Genomic DNA, 19,465 nt, shown 5'->3' with positions numbered 1-19,465 from the left:
GAATGCTTGGATGAAAGACGGTGCAGAAACTCACGCAATGATTATTAATTACATCATTTTGGCATGGCTCAGGCAGCGAGGGCAGGACAGTTACACGGCACAGCGGTGACACGGCATCGATCCGGGGTGATACGGGGATGGCACCTCTGCCTCTGAGCCTCTCTTTCCTCACACATAAACCTGAATTTGTAATCACAGTCTACAAAGTGTTTGTAAAGCTTTTAGATCAGAGATCGTCTTCTCGGATATCGACCTGTGCGATGGTGTCACCTGTGTGACACGGTGACAAACGTCCTCGGCAGGTGAGGGAAGAGCAGATTTGTCTCGGGATGATGATTAAGAGGATTTTTGTGGCAGGATTCGGGACTCAGACGGAAGTGACTTATCGAACATCGATCCCCAGAGGCCGGCGGTGTCCCCCCGTCCCGAGCAGGGATTTCTGGTTGTGCAGGACACGGCGGTGCCATGGAATGAAGGAGCTGCCGCATTCCTGGACGCGGCCAGGCATGTCCTGCAGACAGCGACGACACGGCCTGCAGGGCCCTGGGACCCGCACTGCAGAGCCCTCAGACTCCGGGCGGGAGCTCGGACAGGGGCCAGGGGTGTCCGGCTGTCCATTTGTCCATCTATCTGTCCGTCCCCTCTGCTGCGGCCCCCATGGCCGAAGGGGACATTTTGGGACACGTCCTGAGGACGCTCTGCGGGACGCCTCGGCTCTCACGGCCCTGCCACGGCTCTCTCCCGCTGTCCCCTGCTTTCAGGACAGTGTCCGCTGCCGTCAGGGCTCTCTGTCGCTGCTGCTCACGGGACGCGCCCAAATTGCCGCACCGTCCCCAGGTCACCCGCGCCTTCAGGCACGATGGCGGCCGGCGCCTCAGGCCGCCCCCCGCCCTCATCAAAGATGGCCGCCCTAGTCCCCCTCCCCCCCGGCCCCCCGCGGACTCCTTGCCCTCACCCAACATGGCGGCCCCTCCCGGCCCCCATTGGCCAGCGGGCGCGGCGCCGGGGCGGCCATGTTGAGTGCGGCCGCATCCCGCCGTGCCGTGCGGGCGGCGCTGCCGGAAGCGGCCGCGGGGCGGTTGTTGACAACATGGCGGCCGCGGGCGCCGCCGCGGGAGGAAGAGGCGGAGGGAGCGGCGGCGGCGGCGGGCGGGCGCAGCAGCCTCATTCATAGGACCCGGCGCGCTGCCTTCCCTCCCTCCCGCCTTCCCCCGCCCCGGCGGCCGCCTCGCCCCCTCCCCGGCGCTATGTCCTTTTTCAGGCGGAAAGGTAGGGGGGCGGTGGGCGGGCGGCCGCCGGGCTCGTCCCCCGCGCGGATGCCGGGCCCGGGCCCTGCCCCTCCGGGCATCGCCACCGGGCCCCGCGAGGACGCGCGGGCCTTGAGGAGCGGCCTCCCCGCCAATGACGGTCAGTGCCGGTGCCCGGGTCCTCCCGCGGGGTTGGGGGGCCGGGGCCGGGCGGGGCTCGGGGGGCTCGGCTGCTGCCGGGGCTCTCCCGTGAGCGGCAGCGGGGTGCGGCCCCCGGGCTGCCCGCGGCTCCCGGCGGCTGCGGACGGTGACCGGGGCGAGAGGGGGCTGTAGCACCTCCCACGCTTCGTGCAGGGCTTGAGCCTCTGAGCCCTTTACAGATGATATTTTTCACAACGCTGACATATTTTGTAAAAAATAATGATGGGCCGAGAACGTACAGCAGCGGCTGAAAATCTCGGTGAAAAGAGGATCTCATCGCACTGAACTCTCCATGCAAGCTAAAGGAGTCCGTGGCAGTTTATTCTGTAATAGATTTGTTAGGGAGCACAAGCTGGGAAATTCAGGGCTCGTGAAATATTTATAATACTCCAGCAGCACAAATGGGTGCAGTTTAAGTGTTCTCTTGGAGCGCAGCGTTTTGAAGGCACTTTGTGATCGTACTGCAGGCAGGGCCCTGCCCTCTCAACCCGCCCGGTTGTGGTTTGGGTGGATTTTGTTGGAAGTGGCACCTTTCAGAAAAGGCCCCTTGGGAAAGTTCTGTTTCCTCGCGATGCTGTAGCTCGAGCAATGCAACCACTGATTTTTCTGATGCAGCGCAGTCCTAAAGACTTTCTGGGTTACTGAATGCAAAATGCACATCCTGGGAGGCCAGAACGTGGTACCTGGGGTGATGTTGATGCTCTTGGATCACGCATCCTCTGGATCTTGCTCAGCCAAAGCAGCAGCACTGAAAATGTCAGTCTTTGGGGAGGTTAGTGCAGAAGCTGTGGGAGAAATGAATCTGAACTGTTCTTAATAGCAGATCTGAAGATTCTGGAAGCCACTGAGGTCTTTGCAAGTGCTATGATCCCTTTTGAGGTGTTTATATATAAATGTTGGGCTGCAGAATAAAACTTTGGTAGTGGTTATAAACTCTTCAAAATGAGCTCCTGCTGCTTCATTGAGAATTGTGGAGCTGAGGTTCCATCCTGATGTGGGATCACAGGGACAAGGTCAGCTTGGGTGGAAACTTTATCAGGAAGAAAGCCATGAGAGGTCTGATTATCTGACAAGCGTAGTTGAGGATCTGTATTCCTTTGATTAAAGGATCTTTGGTCAGAGAGGCAAATCAGCACAAAAAGCCTGAGAGAGACGCTGTGAAGGGAGGAGAAAAGCAACCTTTCATCTGGGCTGTGCATGAAACACCACTTTGTGTGATCTCTGTTTTTAGATTTGGCTTTTAGAGAAGATATGAACTGAAGCTGAGAGGAAAGCAGCACATTAAGGCTTAGGATAAAACACTGGCCAGGTGCAGTCCAAAATCCTATAAACACCAGTGTTCCTGGGGTGAGCTGTCATTTAAGAGGGTATTGCAGTGGGTAAAAATTAATTTTAAATTATACCATAGCAAGGATCATAAAGCAACTTACCTGTAGAAAAATCAAAACCAAGGGTGAAGTGTTTTTATAGCTTGGGCCTTAAAATAAAGGTATGGCACAGTGAAGGTGGATAATGGGTTGAGAAATCGAAGTATAACAGGTGAGCTGGGCACTTGAGGGCAGGTTATGAAACTGCTGCCAGTGGAACAGCTCATCCCTGGGGATATCTTGGGAATAACGTGCTGTCCCACAGCCTGGCTGGCCTCAGCAGGTCCTCGTTTTTTGTGCGCTGTTGACACACCATGAACGCTTTTTGAGTTTGTTCAGAGCATTTCAAGATGTGGATTAAAACTCCGGGACGTCACGTGCTGGTTTGGCACCCTTTGGAATGGGATTGGCCACTGGAAACCTCACCCTCAGTCCCCATTCTGTGGTTTCACACAGGCACCACACAGCATCCGCTTTTTGGGGGAAGTGAAAGTGAATTCATGTAGTGAAACTTCAGTCTCTAAAATTTGGGCTTGTCCTGGATCAGAGCAGATTTTGTCCCTTCCTGTTACTGATGTCACTTGGTTGTGCTCAGCTGCTAGAGACAGAAGCAGCCTGTGTGGAAAGGATTGGGACACGACCCTGGAGTTTGTATTTCCAGTAGTAAGTAGGTATTTAGGGAGGGACTAAGTAGCTTGGAAAGGAGGAACAGAGGTATTTAAACTGAAAATAGGCTTATGGAGGGTTCTTGTGTGAAACCCAGGAATTACTGCTGATAGCTAGGAACTGGTTTGATGAAATATTGGAGTGATTTGGGGAAGATGAGAGTTCGTAGAGGTTGCTTGGTTCCCTCTGTGCCTCACTGTTCCTCAGTAATTTCTCTCCTGTCCTCAGCTCCAGTTATGTAAAGGCTGGTTACTCTCCCTTGCTCGCAGCTGTATCGGGCTGCAGGTCAGTGTGGAGAGAATCCACCTCTTTTACTGGACACTTAAACCCCTCTGTCACAGAATGTGCTCACTGGCAGCTGAAATGTTCGAGCCTGATCTGAGTTTGCAGCCCTGCAGCGTCTGTGCTCACAGGGGAGGCTGGCAGGCTGAGCTGCAGCCGCCAGGCCAGGGCAATTATGTAACCAGAGAGCGGAGTTCTCCTTTAAAATATTTAACATCCTTAGGTTAGAATAGGAAGGCTTTGGGTGAGTTTTTTTTTAATGTGTTTTGTGATGTAAATGTGGGATTGTGCCGGGCTGTGTCTTGTGGTTACCTTAGGAAGGGCTCCACAGTCATGCTCAGGGATGACCTATTTGTAGTAATAATCCTTGCCTGGAGCAGCCTCCCTGGTAGATCACATTCTCCAATATCACCCCTGCATTTGTTTCTCTGCCATCCTGTTCATGTGCTGCTTGGGCTTCTTTATTTTTGTTTTGAACAGATCTCTTCCTTCACTTCCTTTAGGAGCTTCCTTTATAAAATAGTAATATGTAAAAAAGAAATAAATTCTCAAATCGCTTTTCCATCACAACTTTTTACAGTGTTATCTCCCCATCAGTTGCTCACTCGAGGTTTGATGATGATTAAGCAGGACTATTTGTGAGAGAATTAACTGTTTGCAGGGAGTTTCCAGAGCTTTCCTGTGGTATCCATCATATGCATGGAAGCAGCTCCATGGAGCCAGAGCCAGCCCACATCTCCTCAGTGTTGGGAGTTGTGCTGCTCTTTCTGTAACACAAGTGAAATGTTATTTTTTGGTGATTTTTGGTTCACAGAGAGCACCTGCCAGTACTCTACACTTAAAACACACCTTTCCCACTCTTCCCAATTCATGCTGTTTATCAAAGTCACCCTGAATGTAGCTTTAATCTGTGGACAGTAAATATCTTAATGGAAATTTAACAGACGGTATTTCATGAAACTTAATTGATGGATTATAAGGTTTTGCTTTTGAAAAGTCTGCAGAAGAGCTTTGAAAGCCTCTGGCAGTTACAGATGTGCAATTTAAATGAGAAATAGGTTTTAACAACATTATGGTTTCCATCTGCCTCTGATGCTTGCTGATGTTGGGAATTCTATGTCCATTCTCAGATGAATGCCATTAGTGGCTCAAAATAGCATTAACATTTTCCTTTGTATTTTACAGTGAAAGGCAAAGAACAAGAAAAGACCACAGATGTGAAAGCAATTAAAAGTAAGCTCAAACTCTTGTCTGTAAATTCAGATCTCTGCCATCATCCAGCATTTTTATCTTACCCAACAGGATCATTTCCTTACTCCTGAGCACAGATCTGACCTATGCATCAAACCCAGAACTTCATTCTGTTTCTGGGTTCCTCCTTATCTTGCTGAATCTGTAGGTGCAGAGGGTTATTAAGTTATGTCAGCTGTGAGCTTTAATTCAGAGTGATCAGGCAGTCTGGTCACCTTGCATATGGTGGTTGTTCCTTAACCACAAAAAATTGCTGCTGAAGTTCCTTGCTCAGGTGCAGTGTCCTTTGGAGTTTGGAAAGTGGAGATTCACTGTCTGATTTGCAGAAGCTGCAGATTTAACTTTGATGGGGCTTGTGAGGCTGAAGATCCAAATCCTGAAAGAGCCATTCTGCTGCTGCTTTGTGTGGGGCAGAGGTCTTGCTGCTAAATCTCGTATGAAAGGAGAAAAGATCTCAGTGGAAAAGATTTATAAACTGTAGAAAAACAAGTTTGCTTATCCTGTCAGATTTTCTTGCAGTACTGAAAGGAGATGAGGTAAATGCCAGAATCAGATCTGTTACTTTTATACCCTCAGACAAAATCCTGTATCTGTACTTGGTAATGTGTTATCTGCACATCAAGAGAAAATGACAGGCTTTTTTCACCTTGGTAGTCTGTCTTTCAAATCAAATGCAGGAAACAGTGAGTTGCATCTTTTTTCATAGCCACTCCTCACCTTTCAGTGCAACTACCAGTATGCTGACCCTGAAAATAAAAATAAACTTGAAAATTTATAGTATTGCACTTTGTGAGCTGCTGCAGCAGAGAGCACCTTTGCTCAACCCATAGAGAGAGTAGAACATTTTTTTTCCTCAAATGTCCATAATATAAAATTAAATTTAAATCTAATTGACAAAAGCCTGTAGCATTATGAGGAGTGTAGCTCTGGCTCTACACAAGTAAGCTCCACCAAATTTTCCCACTGCTGCCATCCCTTGGCCTTGGAAAAAAGGTATTTTCTCCATTACTGCTGGTATGAAATTCCCAGAGGCTTTGTAAGAAGCAGCAAGTGGTGTCTTCGTGTCCAGTCCTGCAACTGCACAAACACTTGGCAATAATTTAAATGTTTCCATTGCTCCTGAGGTATCTGTGGTGTGACATCTAAGTGTGAAATTGTCAACTGCTGTCATAAAATTGGGAATAAAAATAAAGTGATGCAGCATGGAAGTCATGAAGCCCAAGTTGCCTGACACCTTGATGGAACACATCCCTGGGAGGTGCTGATATAATCAGCTCATCTGATGTGCTTTATTTTTCAGTCAGAGGTGTAAGATATCCCTGCATGACATCCTCATCTAACACAGCTTCCTGAGAGCTTTGGAATCTGCTGTGAGCATGCTTGGGGTTTTTTTCAGCTTTGTCATCAATTAACAATTAGCAGAATTTTGTGTGAGGAAGTTCTTATGTATTTATTTTTTTTGAGTTCCAGTAGCCACTTGTGTCCTAAAACAGCCAGAGGGGGTTAAGTGTATAACCTGGGTTTCATCAGAGGTATTTCCTTATTGTTTTCTTTTCTCTTGCAACCAAGCAGAAGCAACAAAAGTATTGTTGAGAAATAGCTCTTATTAAACCTCACAGATGGCTTTGTAGTTCAGGATTTTTTAACACATTTTAGCTTTCAAAAAGCCATGGAAATGGATTGGCAGGAGCACTGGAACTAAGCTAAATTCTTGGCAGAGTATAAAGTTGTTGCAGTAGTGGTTATCAAGGAAGCAGGAAGACACAGGAATATTTCATGTATAAACTTAGACGTGGCATCTCTTGATTTGCTGCTGAATAAGGAAAACAGAGGTGGGTGGGAGTGAGTTTATTCTTGCGATTACAAAACTTGTGGTCTTTAATCAGCCCCTTGACCAAAGATGACGCACAGTGGTTCAGTGAGGTTTTAATGAAACTGACTTTTGCAAACTCCCTGGTATATTTTGGGGTACTTAGCATTGGGCAATGCTTAGAAGAGTCTTGGGGTCCTTGTGCTTTAACAATTCCTGTCTTGATTCCAGCTCCAATCCCAGTACATTCCCCTCAGAGAAGCACTAGGAATCATGCCTTGCTGGAGGCTGCAGGACCAAGCCATGTGGCCATCAATGCCATCTCTGCCAACATGGACTCCTTTTCCAGCAGCCGCACAGCTGCCCTCAAGAAGCAGCCAAGTCACATGGAAGCTGCTCACTTTGGAGACTTGGGTAAGGCTATGATAATATCAACTTTTCTTTTTATTCTGTGTATTCCTGGTGCACTCACCCTCCCTTTGTTTTCAGGTAAATGAATAGGTAGTAAAAGTGTGGTTGCTGTTACAGTAGCATCTGTGTTACCCTCAGAGGGTTTTGAAGGGAGCAGACAATTCCTTTACTTTGTCATTATGTTGGAATTGCCTCTTCACAGTTGCATTACAGGACACTTTTGTACCTGTCCCCCACATGTGTGGTACATGATGTGCTCATTCCCTTTCATTTTATGTTTTCCTTTAGGCAGATCATGTCTGAACTACCAGGCTCAAGAGACCAAATCAAGCCTTTCCAAGACTCTTGAACAAGTCCTGCAGGACAGTGTAGCCCTCCCTTACTTCATCCAGTTCATGGAGCTGCGCAGGATGGAGCACTTGGTGAAATTCTGGTTAGAGGCCGAGAGCTTCCACTCTACCACCTGGTCTCGCATCCGCGCGCACAGCCTGAACACAGTGAAGCAGAGCTCCCTGGCAGAGCCAGTGTCCCCCTCCAAACAGCAGGAATTGGCCTCCTCTCCTCCTGCTGGGTGGCTGGAGGAGAGGCTGGAGGGCTCTGGCACAGCCCAGCTGCTCCGGCCTGAGCCTGACAGAACTGCCAGCTGCCAGAACGACGTGGGGCTGCTGGGGCAGGAGAGCCACAGCACCAGTGCTCTGGCTCTGAGGAAACCAGAGACAGGGACTCACTCTCTTCCAGCTGATCAGCAAGGATCTTCCAAGCTTTCAGTATCAAATAGAAACAGCCCCTCCTCTGCACTAAAGGACTTGTCAGGAAAACTCATGAAAAGTAAGTGCTGCGTGTTCCCTTTGGTTGAAAAGGTGGGAAATGGGGAATGTTTTTGTGCAGGGAGCTGCCTCAGTTCTCAGGTTCTTAGCAAGCATGATGCGATGTTGTAAGGAAGAAAGTTTTATGTATCACTGATGTTAACTTGCTGCTGGTCAGTTTGAGCTGTGTATTGTTTGACTTGTTTAAAAATAAAAAAGCTACTGAAGAGACATCAAGATCATTGTGTACTCAATGAGCATAGGTTGCTTCTGTTCTTCCATGTGTAATCATAAGAAATTAAGTGAACATTGCTATTTCCAGTTCTTCCCTCACCCATCTCATCCCACCTTAAAAGAATTGTAGAAAGTTTGGATGGTGGGGCTGAGAATTGATAATTAACCTGTCATGGAAGGTAAATATCCTGTATTACATAAAAAGACATAAGTAGTGGTTGGAAGAGACTTGTGGAGATTTATATGTGGAATGTACTGCTTTTGTTCTTGGATTTATTTGATAGAGTTCCTCCCCTTGTAACTGATTTGTTGTCATTTGGACTCCACCTCTTCAGAGGCTGCTGGAAGTAAGAATGAAATTAAAATATTTCCTTTTGGTAGTGAGCTACATGCACAGTAACATGTTTCTCTACTTTGCATCTACTCAGTCCTCCCTCATTTGTGCAAGTCTGCAGGCAAAAAGGAAACACTTCTTTCTTCATATCGGTTCCTTTTGTTTGCCCAACTGTTTCCTCATGTTGCATCCCTTTCTCTTGCTGTTTGTCTTTCTCATGTAGTTATTTATCATATGCCTCCACAATACATAACCTCAGCCCAAAAGTCACTTAAACAAGGAAAATGATGTTTTAGTCATCAAAGCAGTGCTGCTTTCTGACGTCTAAAAAGAATTTGAGAACACAGGGTCCTTACTGAGAAATTGGAAAAGAATTTGAGTGTAATTTTTTTCTCTCTTCCAGAGCAGAGTCACAAGTCTCAAAAGATGATGTGTAAAGAACACAATTTGTTTGAGGCATCTCATTTTAAGATGCTTTTTTCCCTACTAATTCCTATATAATGCAAATTATTTTTCTGTGATGAGAGCTAAAAACTGGGAATTTACTTGCCTGAAAGGTGTTGCTTCTGGGACTGTGGTGTGCAGCTGAGGAAGTGGGTTCTGCCTTGTGTGGTGGTAGGGAAAATTTGGAGCTATGTTGTTTTATTCCATCTTAGTCCATGCTGGGTTTGTTGCGACCTTGCTGGAGATCCTACAGTCCCTGCAGCTGGTCAGGAGCAGAATATGAATATCCTGCAGTGGAAGCATCACTGAGAATTAGACACCTGCTTTTCTGAAAAGAAAACATTTGTTTCTCACTGATACCAAGGAATTCCAAGTTTGATTCTGTATTTCTTCCCTGCAGGTATAGAACGGGATGCAGTTAGTACTTTTACCAAATATATTTCTCCAGATGCTGCTAAACCAATCCCTATTACAGAAGCAATGAGAAATGACATAGTTGGTAAGAATGAATAACTGCTTCCTGATTTCAGAGCTGCTCTGTCCCTATAAAAATGTGTCTCTAATTTGTCACACACTTGTATTTGTCTTTACTTTTATGAATTTTAAAAGCAGCTGTAAAAAGATAGGAGATTACAAGTATCACTGGATCTGACCTTCAGCAGTGCTGTGAATATCCTCATAAAAACTTTCAGAGATTTTGTTTAAATTAGGGAAAGAATTATTGGTCATTATGTAGGGGATCCAGATACGAGTCTCAATCAAATACTTTAGCCATATTATTATTTGGCCAGATTTGGAAGCTCTTTGCTCAGTCAGAACTAGCTGATTCTGGTGGATTTGAACTGCAATTTTTCATTAACTAGTCCCTGCTCATGTCTTTCAGCTCCATCAGCCAAATCCATGTGAAAATTAACCTGGTCTTTCTTTGCAGCAAAGATCTGTGGGGAGGATGGCCAAGTGGATCCAAACTGCTTTGTTACTGCACAGTCCATAGTGTTCAGTGCAATGGAACAAGAGTAAGTTGATACAGTGGTTTGGGTTCTTGTGTCTCTTATCCTAAAGGTTCTGTTAAAAATGCTTATGGAGACATAACCATATCAGCAATTTTCTGTGCTGTCTTCTGTATTTGAAACTGCTCAGCTCCCCTTCTCCAAAACATTCTTGCTGAACTTGGCTGTTCACACTGTTGTGTTCTTTATCTCTTGTGCCATTTACAAACCTGCCCTGTGTCTTGCTTGTTTTACTTTTATCCAACCAAAAGTATCAGAGTTCTGGGCAAGACCTAATTGGTTCTGAGGGTGCCTTGGGTGCTGCTGGCCCTGATAGCTGATTGTCCCTGTCTTTGTGCAGGCACTTTAGTGAGTTTTTGCGAAGTCACCATTTCTGTAAATACCAGATCGAGGTGCTGACCAGTGGGACTGTGTATCTGGCTGACATTCTGTTCTGTGAGTCAGCCCTGTTCTACTTCTCTGAGGTGAGTGTCAACATTTGGGTTTGTTTTTAGATCCCTTTCTAGCAGATGAAAAAAATCTGTTAATTCTTTGATGGCTTTAGGTGGGATATTGGCAAGGAATTTTTCCCTGTGAGGGTGGGGAGACCCTGGCACAGGCTGCCCAGAGCAGCTGTGGCTGCCCCTGGATCCCTGGAAGTGTCCAAGGCCAGGTTGGACAGGCTTGGAGCAACCTTGGATATAGTGGAAGGTGTCCCTGCCCATGGCAGGGTGTGGGACTGGATCATTTTTAAGGTCCCATTCCACACAAAGATTTCTGTAATTCTGTGATCCTAAGTATAATAAAAACCCAAGGTGCATTTTTACTGAGAGAAAATGCACTGGACTTTTTCCTGTCCCCATGTAGAACTAATTCAAATGTTCAGACTTATCCATTGTGTTGTGGAATGAATATTTGTAATTTCCTCTCCAGTTAGTGAGTGCTTCTCAGAGTCTCTTTGCTTTGTAGAAGCTTTGACATTGTCTTCTTGGTCTTCACATTGTAGTGACTGTAAAAGCTTCAAGTGTTATTACAGATGACAAATCATAACCAGTGCTATGTGGAGAGGACACCTTTAGTGATGTGATAGGTTAAATAAAAGATTTCACAGTTTCAAGCTTCTGCACCTTTAAGGAATCAGCTCTTGACATACTTGTTCTGATAGCCTGACGAGCTGATGTAGTTTGAAACTGCAGCTTTGGAAGCTGAGACAATGTGCTGAGCTCAGTGTAAGCTAAATGTAGCATGAAAATGGTGTTTCCTGTCCTAGGACAGACATAGCTTTTTGGAAACTAAGTGTGAAAATAAGTACAGAAAAAAAATGTCAGAAGTTCTCTTTTTTTTTTTTTTTTTTTTTTTCTTCCTTCCAAGCAAGCAAAATCTGTCTGAAATAGAAATTCAAAATATTGTGTCTTGGTGACAATTTTGCATCACTAACATATGGCCTATGTTTCTTGTTCTAAATGGGAAGAAGGAAGTTAAAAAATTATTAAAAGTTTCTTGCTAAAACTTCTTTAATCTCTTTCTGATTTCCCTTCCAGTACATGGAGAAGGAAGATGCAGTTAATGTGTTGCAGTTCTGGTTGGCAGCAGATAATTTCCAATCTCAGCTTGCTGCCAAAAAAGGCCAGTACGATGGGCAAGAAGCACAGAACGATGCCATGATTTTGTATGACAAGTGAGAGAGTTCAACAATTTTTCGTTTCTTTATTTGTAGTTTTGTGTTGTGCTGTGCAAAAGGAACTTCTCTGCACTCTTGTGCTCCTCTGCTGAGGTGTATTTTGTCAAGGTGGCTTTTGATGTGTTTGTACACGTGACCTTTTCAAATTTTTTGATATACATGGGGAGAAATCCTTACAAGGATTCCATTCTTAAACATAATTCAGGATTTTCAGGACTCGGTTGCTTGAGTTTGGTAGGGAAATATCAAAGCTGATTGGATGATGTGTAAAAATGGAAGGGGTTTAAGCCTAATAGCACTGCAGAAAAACCTTGATGTTCAGGTACTGTTAAAAGTAGGCTGTAGAAACTGTTCTCACATGCAATAAAAGCCAACTAGTGCTTGTTCTTAGTATTGCGAAATATTTCCTTTTTTTAAGGAAGCAATCAGATCCTTTTTAATATCAGACTGTCAGGAGATGAACTTTGTTCCTGTGCTTTGTGCTTCACTTTAGCAATAAGACAGCTGGGAGACAGACAGGATGACTGCTTCCAGGATATGTTTGTTCTTAAGCTTAAGTGTGAGGTTCTAACCTAACTGAGTTATTACCTAAGGAGGAAATAATGATTAGAGAGGAAGCAAATGCTTCACTCAGAGTTTCATCAGTTATTCCTCCAAACTTTAACTCCTTTTGCAAGGATGTGAGCAGTAGAGGCAATGCTCATTTGGAGTTCTGGGTGTTTCCTGCTCCATTCCTGTCTTCCATTCTCTGTTTTTGATCTGTGTTTCAGGGCAGGGCTCTCAGAACCATTTCTGGGGGGATTGGGGAGGGATGTCTCACCTGTAGTCGGTGGGGACCAGGTGTGTGCAGGTTTTTGCAGTGTCTGGGGGACAGGTGGGCACTGAGCACCTTCAGAGGTTTGCAAATCCTGTTTGTGTTGTTTCCGTGCCCTGCCCCAGGTACTTCTCCCTGCAGGCCACACATCCTCTGGGGTTTGATGACTCTGTGAGGCTGGAGATTGAATCAAACATCTGCAGGGAGGGGGGGCCTCTCCCCAGCTGCTTCACCACTCCCTTAAGGCAGGCGTGGACAACCATGGAGACGGTGAGATCCTTCTTCAGAGTGGGGTTCACACTTAGTGAAGGTGATGTGGAGATTCCTGATTTGTCCCGTTTCTTTACTGACTTCCTGTTTACCTGGATAATAGAACAGCTTCAGGAAAATCTGCCAGACTCTTTTCCCCATCCCGATTTGAAGCTACCACCCACTGGCTGCTGTTAATGCTCTGTGAAATGTTTGTCTCGGGTGATTATTGCAGTTTAATGGAAGTAACAGAATTTCCTCCCATGTGAATTGCTATCAACAGCTTATTTTATATCTTTAGAAAATTTTCCTTCCTCTTTGTAGGAGTTGTTTGCAAGTCTAATAGAAGTGCTGTGGTTAATAATGTAACTCTGGGATACCCAGATACCAGAAATGAATGATTTGATTCAGAAGCTGCAGAGAATTGTGAACAGTGAAACAGAATAACTGTAAAGCCAGTTGGGCTGTCAAGCTTAACTTTCTAGAGGGGAAAAAGAACCCTGAACTTCAGTTCCAGTTACTGGGGGATTTGATTAATAGGCAGTTGGGTTTGTTTTACAGTAGGATTAAAATTTAAAACAAGGCAGTTGCTAATCCACAGTAATTCCATGCATGGATGCTTTCACTTGTGTTCCATCTACACAAGGACTGAGAGTTTGTGTGCTCTTCTCTAACTATGCAGACCAGCCTTGATTAAAGATGACTTTTTGTCTCTCAGGTTTTCCTACCTGGTTTCTTGTCCAGCAACCTTTACTACAAATACTTGAATGACCTCATCCATTCAGTACGAGGAGATGAATTCCCAGGAGGGAACATTGCACTGAGTATTCATGGCCCTGGCAGCTCTCCTGACAGTGATTCCATAGGGAGCATGGATGGCTCTGCCTCTCAGGTACCAATTTGGGTTTTCTGTGTCAATATCCAAGCTTTTACCCTGTAAGGAAACACCATTCCACTTTCATTTAAAACCTGTGTTGTGTTAGGATGTGTTTAATCTACCTGCAGCTCAGTTCTGTCAGAAGTGTCTCTGATATTAGTTGTACCCAAAGCCTTGTGCTGCTGTTACTTCTTTACATCAGTGGATGTCTTTATTAAGCTGCTACTATTACTGAAGACTTTTTCATGATGCCATAATATCTAAGAATGCTTGTTATTAGAAATAATATTATTTTGTCAATACCATTGGTAGAGCTTCAGGTGAAAATTGACACTTATGAATATGCTATCAAATTTAAATATAAACATATGAGCTTTGTGTGCTCAGTTCTTCTAAAGTGCCAGATCTTCTGTCCTGAAATGAGTAAACTCATTTCCAGGGCTGAAGGCATCAATCTGGTTGAACACAGAACAGGGCAGTTTGGAAACTGCAAGCCCAGCTGAGAGCAGAAGAGTCAAGCGAGAGCTGCTTTTATTGAACTCTGTAGGGCTACCCTGAGCTTCAAATCCAGTATCTACATCATTGTTAGTCATGTCCTGGCTTTCCAGCCACTTGGAAGCTGTATTACCTGCTTGTACTATTTTTAAAACTCCTAATTTGCAGGGAGGGAATATTCCTTCCCTTGTTGTGAAGTGGGGAATAAAATCTATGTTCTTGAAGCCTCCTGCTGCTTGATCCTCTGAGCAGGAGGAACTGCTGGTAATTGGCTGGGCAATTTAGGAAATGAGGTGCTGCTTTCTGTGGTGTGCATTCCTACTTGTCTGAATAGGAGAATCTCTGTGTCTCTGCATATTTTTGCATAAAGAGCAGCAGGAAAGGAGCTGCCATCCCTGTTCCTGTTCCGTGCTGAGGCGATAATGGATCGCTGTGTGTTGTGCCCTCCTCCCTGCTGTTGCTCTGATGTTTCCTTGGCTTTTTTTTTTTTCATCATCTTATATAAATACTCCAGGCCAGAAGATAAATGTTTGTTCTCTGTGCATGGGGGAGGCATCTATGTTTGGGAATTGCTTACCAAGAGCAGGAGAGGGATGCTCCAGACTCACAACAAATGATTTTCAAGCACACAGTAATCTGTGGAGCTGATAATGATCAGAGAGCAGCGTGTGCTGACCTGGGCTTTGTGTCTTGGGCTCTGTCCACAGAACTTTATCATCCTCTGCTAAAAACAGTGTCCTATGAGTTGGGAATTCAAGGATGTGTAGACACACTAATTCTTTTATACTCTTGCTTAGAGAAAGTTTTGTTAAGAAGCTGGTAGTTGTCTGCATTGGGCACTAATACTTAGAATTTTTATTTGTAGTCCAATGTCAAAAAGGCTAATGTTAAAATCCTGAAAAATTTTGATGAAGCAATAATTGTAGATGCTGCAAGTCTGGATCCAGAGTCTTTGTATCAACGAACATATGCAGGGTAAGGTTCATTTCAGTGTACTGTTTCCTTTCTAGTTACATGTTTCACCTCTGTTTCATTTTTGCTGTGTCCTCCTGCATGGAGAGTAGGCCTAAATGCAAGATCTTAGTCCATGTCTTAATATTTGACACTAAATTTATTTCAATAGTGTGATTTAACACCCAATGAATGTTTCTTTGACCAAAATGGCAGCCAGGAAAATATTTATAATTGGTTTTTCTCTTCCTCTTAGTTACTGTTCCTATTTGATTCCAAAATATAGCCAAGTATATAGCCACATACAGCTTTCCATAATGCCAGGATTCTTTTGATCACCCACATGGTTCTTCACTCCTCTCCTCAGGAAGATGACGTTTGGAAGAGTCAGTGACCTGGGGCAGTTCATCAGAGAATCTGAACCAGAGCCTGATGTCAAAAAATCAAAAGGTTTGCTTTGCTCTTTCTCTCCATTTTCTCCATTTCTGTAAACATCTGTTCTCTTCCCTGCTGGAATTAAGATAGGCAAAGTGTTTGACTCTTTCCAGATCTGTTTTAAGCCAAATAGAGATGCTGTGGGAGATTGGCCTATACTGAGGAAAAACCCATCTCTGGCCCAGTTTGCTTTCCAAATTCTGTTTTTCTGGTCCAGCTGGACTCTGTGGAGCACGAGCAGCCTGTGGGAGTTGGAGCTCGATGGAACCTGGCAGGGATGGAAGCGTCAGCAGCTGAGCTGGTGATCAAAGCTTTGGTCTTGAGATGAAAAAGAACTGCAGCTCTCCACACGCTTCCCACCCAGGCTGGAACCTGTGGCTGGTGCTGCTTTTCAGCTCTGGGAAAGGCTCAGTGTCCACATGGCTCCAGGCAGCCCCTTCTTTCCTGCCACTCCTCCATGTCCTGAATGCCAGCAGAGCAAACCCTTCAGAAGGGTGACAGGAATCAGCCTTGTACCTCACTTTGCTGACATACCTTGCTTGCTGTTTTTATCTCAACCAGGGTCCATGTTTTCACAAGCAATGAAGAAATGGGTTCAAGGAAATACAGATGAGGTGTGTTCCCTTTCATGTTCTTCTTGTAACTTTACACTTCAGAGAAATAAAGTATTGATATTCTTAATCCTGGCTGTTATCTCTGAGTATCTTTTTGCTGCACCAAGAACAGGGAGACTCTGTGTGCTAAATATAATTTGATTGCATGTATGTGTGAAACTAGTTTGCTCTTCTCCAGTACTTGCTGGTTGAACTAATTAAGTGTGTGCTTGCAGTCAGGTTTTTCTAACTGTGGTTTTATATACCTGTAAGTAGGGGTGTAAGAAGTGCTGTTTGATTTTTTTTTATGGTGAAGTGACCACTTCACATGGATTCCAGGCTGCATTTTTCCTCCTCTGAGGGGCTTGGACAAGTCCCCAAGAGATAAATCTAAAATCTCCACTAACTCTCTTGGAAACTTCATCAAGCCTTAAGTACAATAATTGAAGTTAACACTACTTGGAAGCAAGGTGCATTTCCATTGAGGGAGGATATGTTTCTACAAGTTATGGAGTTGTGAAGTTTACCTTGATTCCAAGGCTGTGCTGAGAGCATTGTGTTTTTCTTTTAAGAACCTGAAGCTATCTATGTTTTGGGCTGTGTTTTTCAGGCTCAAGAAGAGATGGCTTGGAGGATAGCAAAGATGATTGTCAACGACGTCATGCAGCAGGCGCAGTGTGAGCAGCCTTTGGAGAAGGTCACCAAGGTAGGGGGGTGGACAGGCTGCTGTCTTCATCTGGCTCCAGTCAGGCTGTGGGAGGAGCAGAGCTCTCACTTGCCTTCCTCCTGTGGCTGAAACCCACGCTGGTAAATTTTCAAACCAGCAGAGCATGAGAGGAAGAAACAAAGGTTGGAAGTGTTTCGGCCTACGTGTGATGTAGGAATTTCTTAACAGATGCCTGTGGTGGTTCTCCTGTGCAAGCAATAAACTTAGCTTGAGTCTGCAAACTACGTAATTAGTTAAAAGGGTGATCTGTGCTGCAGGATGAAGTGTAATTCCTTACTTGAGCTCACACTTGCTGTGTCCTCTTAGTCAGTGGTATTTCTGCTTGAAGTGTCAGTAAAACTCAACAGCTGTCAATTTGTCTCACTGGGTGCTCTCATTTATGTATTTCTGTCTCCAGACTTCAAAAAGACACAGTAACCCTGTCCATAGGTTTGGTTAGTGACTGCATTGTTATACAGCCCATGTGCTCTCTGTCTAAACACCGGTTCTGAGGTAGCAGTTGGATTTTGTGATATATTGGTGACAGCAGGTTACCAAATTAATGTCTGGTACTTCTGACTTTCGAGCATGTGAGTTTCTAAAAATTAACTTGAATTATGTTCAGTTCTTGAAGGTAAACATGTACCAAAGCCCAGTTATTTGATCCAAATGGTGGATCCATGGATTCACTGTGTGAGTGTTTTCTTTCTAATAGAGCAGTAACATTTAAGTGACTTGTATAACGATTTCACTTAATAGCTTGTCTGCAAATGATACAACTCCAGTCTGCCTGGATGAAAAGGTCACTCAGCACAGTATTTAGAAATCTCGAATGGCTGCAGATGCTCTGGATTCAATTAAGCAAGTAATCAAAAGGTTGAGTGTATTTGGATTAGGTTTTGGGATTTTTTTCTCCCCCAAACTCAAACAAACCTAGCTTCAATGTTTTTAAACATGAAACGTCTTTCTATTGAGCAATTATTTTGCATGTTTTAGGGTAAAATGAACTATTTTTCCCTTTTCCAGCTATGATTTTAGAAACTCCAGGACAGAAAATCTGGTTTTCCACTTTGAGAATGAGTGAACTTTCTCTATTGGTGGATTCTTTAACACAGCCAATAAAAACAAAGCACTGTTACTCCAACCGCTGGAATCTCCCTCATTTCTAAGGAAGAATGAAAAAGAAGCAATCCTGGACCTCCACTGCAGAGAGTGAAGAAACACTTTTCCCTGGAGCATGTGGCATTCACAGTAACAATGGTTCTAAGATGAAGATGCAGTTTACGAGAAACTGTGATCAACTTCACAAATACTTGACCTGTCTCAAAAAAAGACTTTTAAGCAAAATATCTGGAATGGGGCACAGAGGCCACAACAAAGGGGAAGGTTGTGGTGCAGTTTCTAGTTCTACTGCTTGTAGTTTTTAAACACAGAATTGGAAGGGCTGTGAGGCGAATCCATTGGCAGTGAATGACCTGGAAAGTTCTAAGTTTCATTTTCCATTACTTGAAATAGATGAGTATTCACCTGTAAGATAAATGTATTTTACTGCATAACTGCATTAACTTTAAAGGCAGTGTAGAAGGGTCAGGAACTCCTTCTTGTTGAGCTCCTACACCTGCACACACACACACACACACACACACACACACACACCTCCCCTGCTTCTACCACAGAGCAGATCTAAGGCTGGTCCTGCAGCCCCTCTGCTCTCACCTTCCAAGCAGGTTGGACCCTGCAGACTGCTCCACTTCCTGTCCTCACCATCCCATGAGCAATGAAAAAAGGAATTGCTGCCATTCTCCATCGCTTGTTGTCCTCCACCCAGCGTAGTATCTAATTCCAGATGTTTGGTTTACAAAGAAAAACAATTTTTAACGCCCTCTGGCCTTCTTCCTGACACTGTCAACACTTACCATGTTACACAGCACCTCTCTTTTTTTTCCCCAGCAAATTGATTTTGCAGGGTAGCAGAAGTACTCAGTGTCTCACCATTATGTTACTGCTGCATTTTTAGTATATGACACTTTTATTTGGGGTCTTTTTTTCTTTTTTTATTCTAATGATTGCTTTTTTCCTCAAACTCGTGCAAAGAAATCACTATGTGAAGAACTCAAATCATTTCCAATGTTCAGAATATCTTGATTGACTAGAAAGTGTCATTCTGTTGCAATATTTGATTGTATAGAGACACACTGTATTGTTATGAAAAAGCAAAAAGGCTGTGTATAGGTTTTTGGTACTATGTACCACCTCTTATTTCTCTCATACCCAAGCATTCATGTACTTAAAACATACTATATTTAATTGTGTTTTGATTTAAAATATATAAGTATTAAAATTTGTGTTGATTTTTCTGTTTTCATGGGGTTTGAAGTTACATGGGATGTTTTTTATGTGAGTTTTAGGGGTAATTTTGTCCACATTTCTTAATGGATTATGTTAATGGCAGTGTGGTAAATTAGAGTAATTCTTATTTAAGTAGTAAATAAGGTGTTCAGTCACAGGACTTGGCAGAAGTTGGGCTGGAAAAGGTTTAAAGGGGCAGGGGTTGGTCCTGAAGTATTGAACCACATTAAACTCGTGCACCCCTGCCAGTTTCCCCCCTGGGTGGGATCCCGA

At 44.3% G+C, this 19,465-nt stretch overlaps 1 protein-coding gene across 2 annotated transcripts; it reads left to right on the top strand.

The window, feature by feature from the left end:
- Positions 1-1,246: 1,246 nt before the first annotated feature.
- On the top strand, positions 1,247-19,263 carry AKAP10 (A-kinase anchoring protein 10). 2 transcript variants are annotated; one of them, XM_088066190.1, is made up of 15 exons: positions 1,247-1,407; positions 4,949-4,996; positions 7,056-7,238; positions 7,524-8,063; positions 9,454-9,552; positions 9,985-10,069; positions 10,404-10,527; positions 11,584-11,720; positions 12,663-12,807; positions 13,505-13,678; positions 15,024-15,133; positions 15,477-15,559; positions 16,106-16,158; positions 16,748-16,843; positions 17,870-19,263. In XM_088066190.1, the coding sequence occupies exons 1-15, from the start codon at positions 1,248-1,250 to the stop codon at positions 17,873-17,875; spliced, it is 2,043 nt and encodes a 680-aa protein (XP_087922316.1). In that variant the 5' UTR covers position 1,247; the 3' UTR covers positions 17,876-19,263. The 2 variants fall into 2 exon arrangements, with proteins under 2 accessions (XP_087922316.1, XP_014110320.2); XM_014254845.2 differs by lacking the exon at positions 4,949-4,996.
- Positions 19,264-19,465: the final 202 nt, after the last annotated feature.

Source organism: Pseudopodoces humilis, chromosome 23, assembly GCF_049639895.1.
Source record: "Pseudopodoces humilis isolate 2021_Gansu_Grassland_sample_001 chromosome 23, ASM4963989v1, whole genome shotgun sequence".
In the NCBI taxonomy this organism is placed as follows: domain Eukaryota; kingdom Metazoa; phylum Chordata; class Aves; order Passeriformes; family Paridae; genus Pseudopodoces; species Pseudopodoces humilis.
The sequence above is the reverse complement of the archived record's forward strand: the minus strand, read 5'-3'. Positions and strand labels throughout refer to the sequence as shown.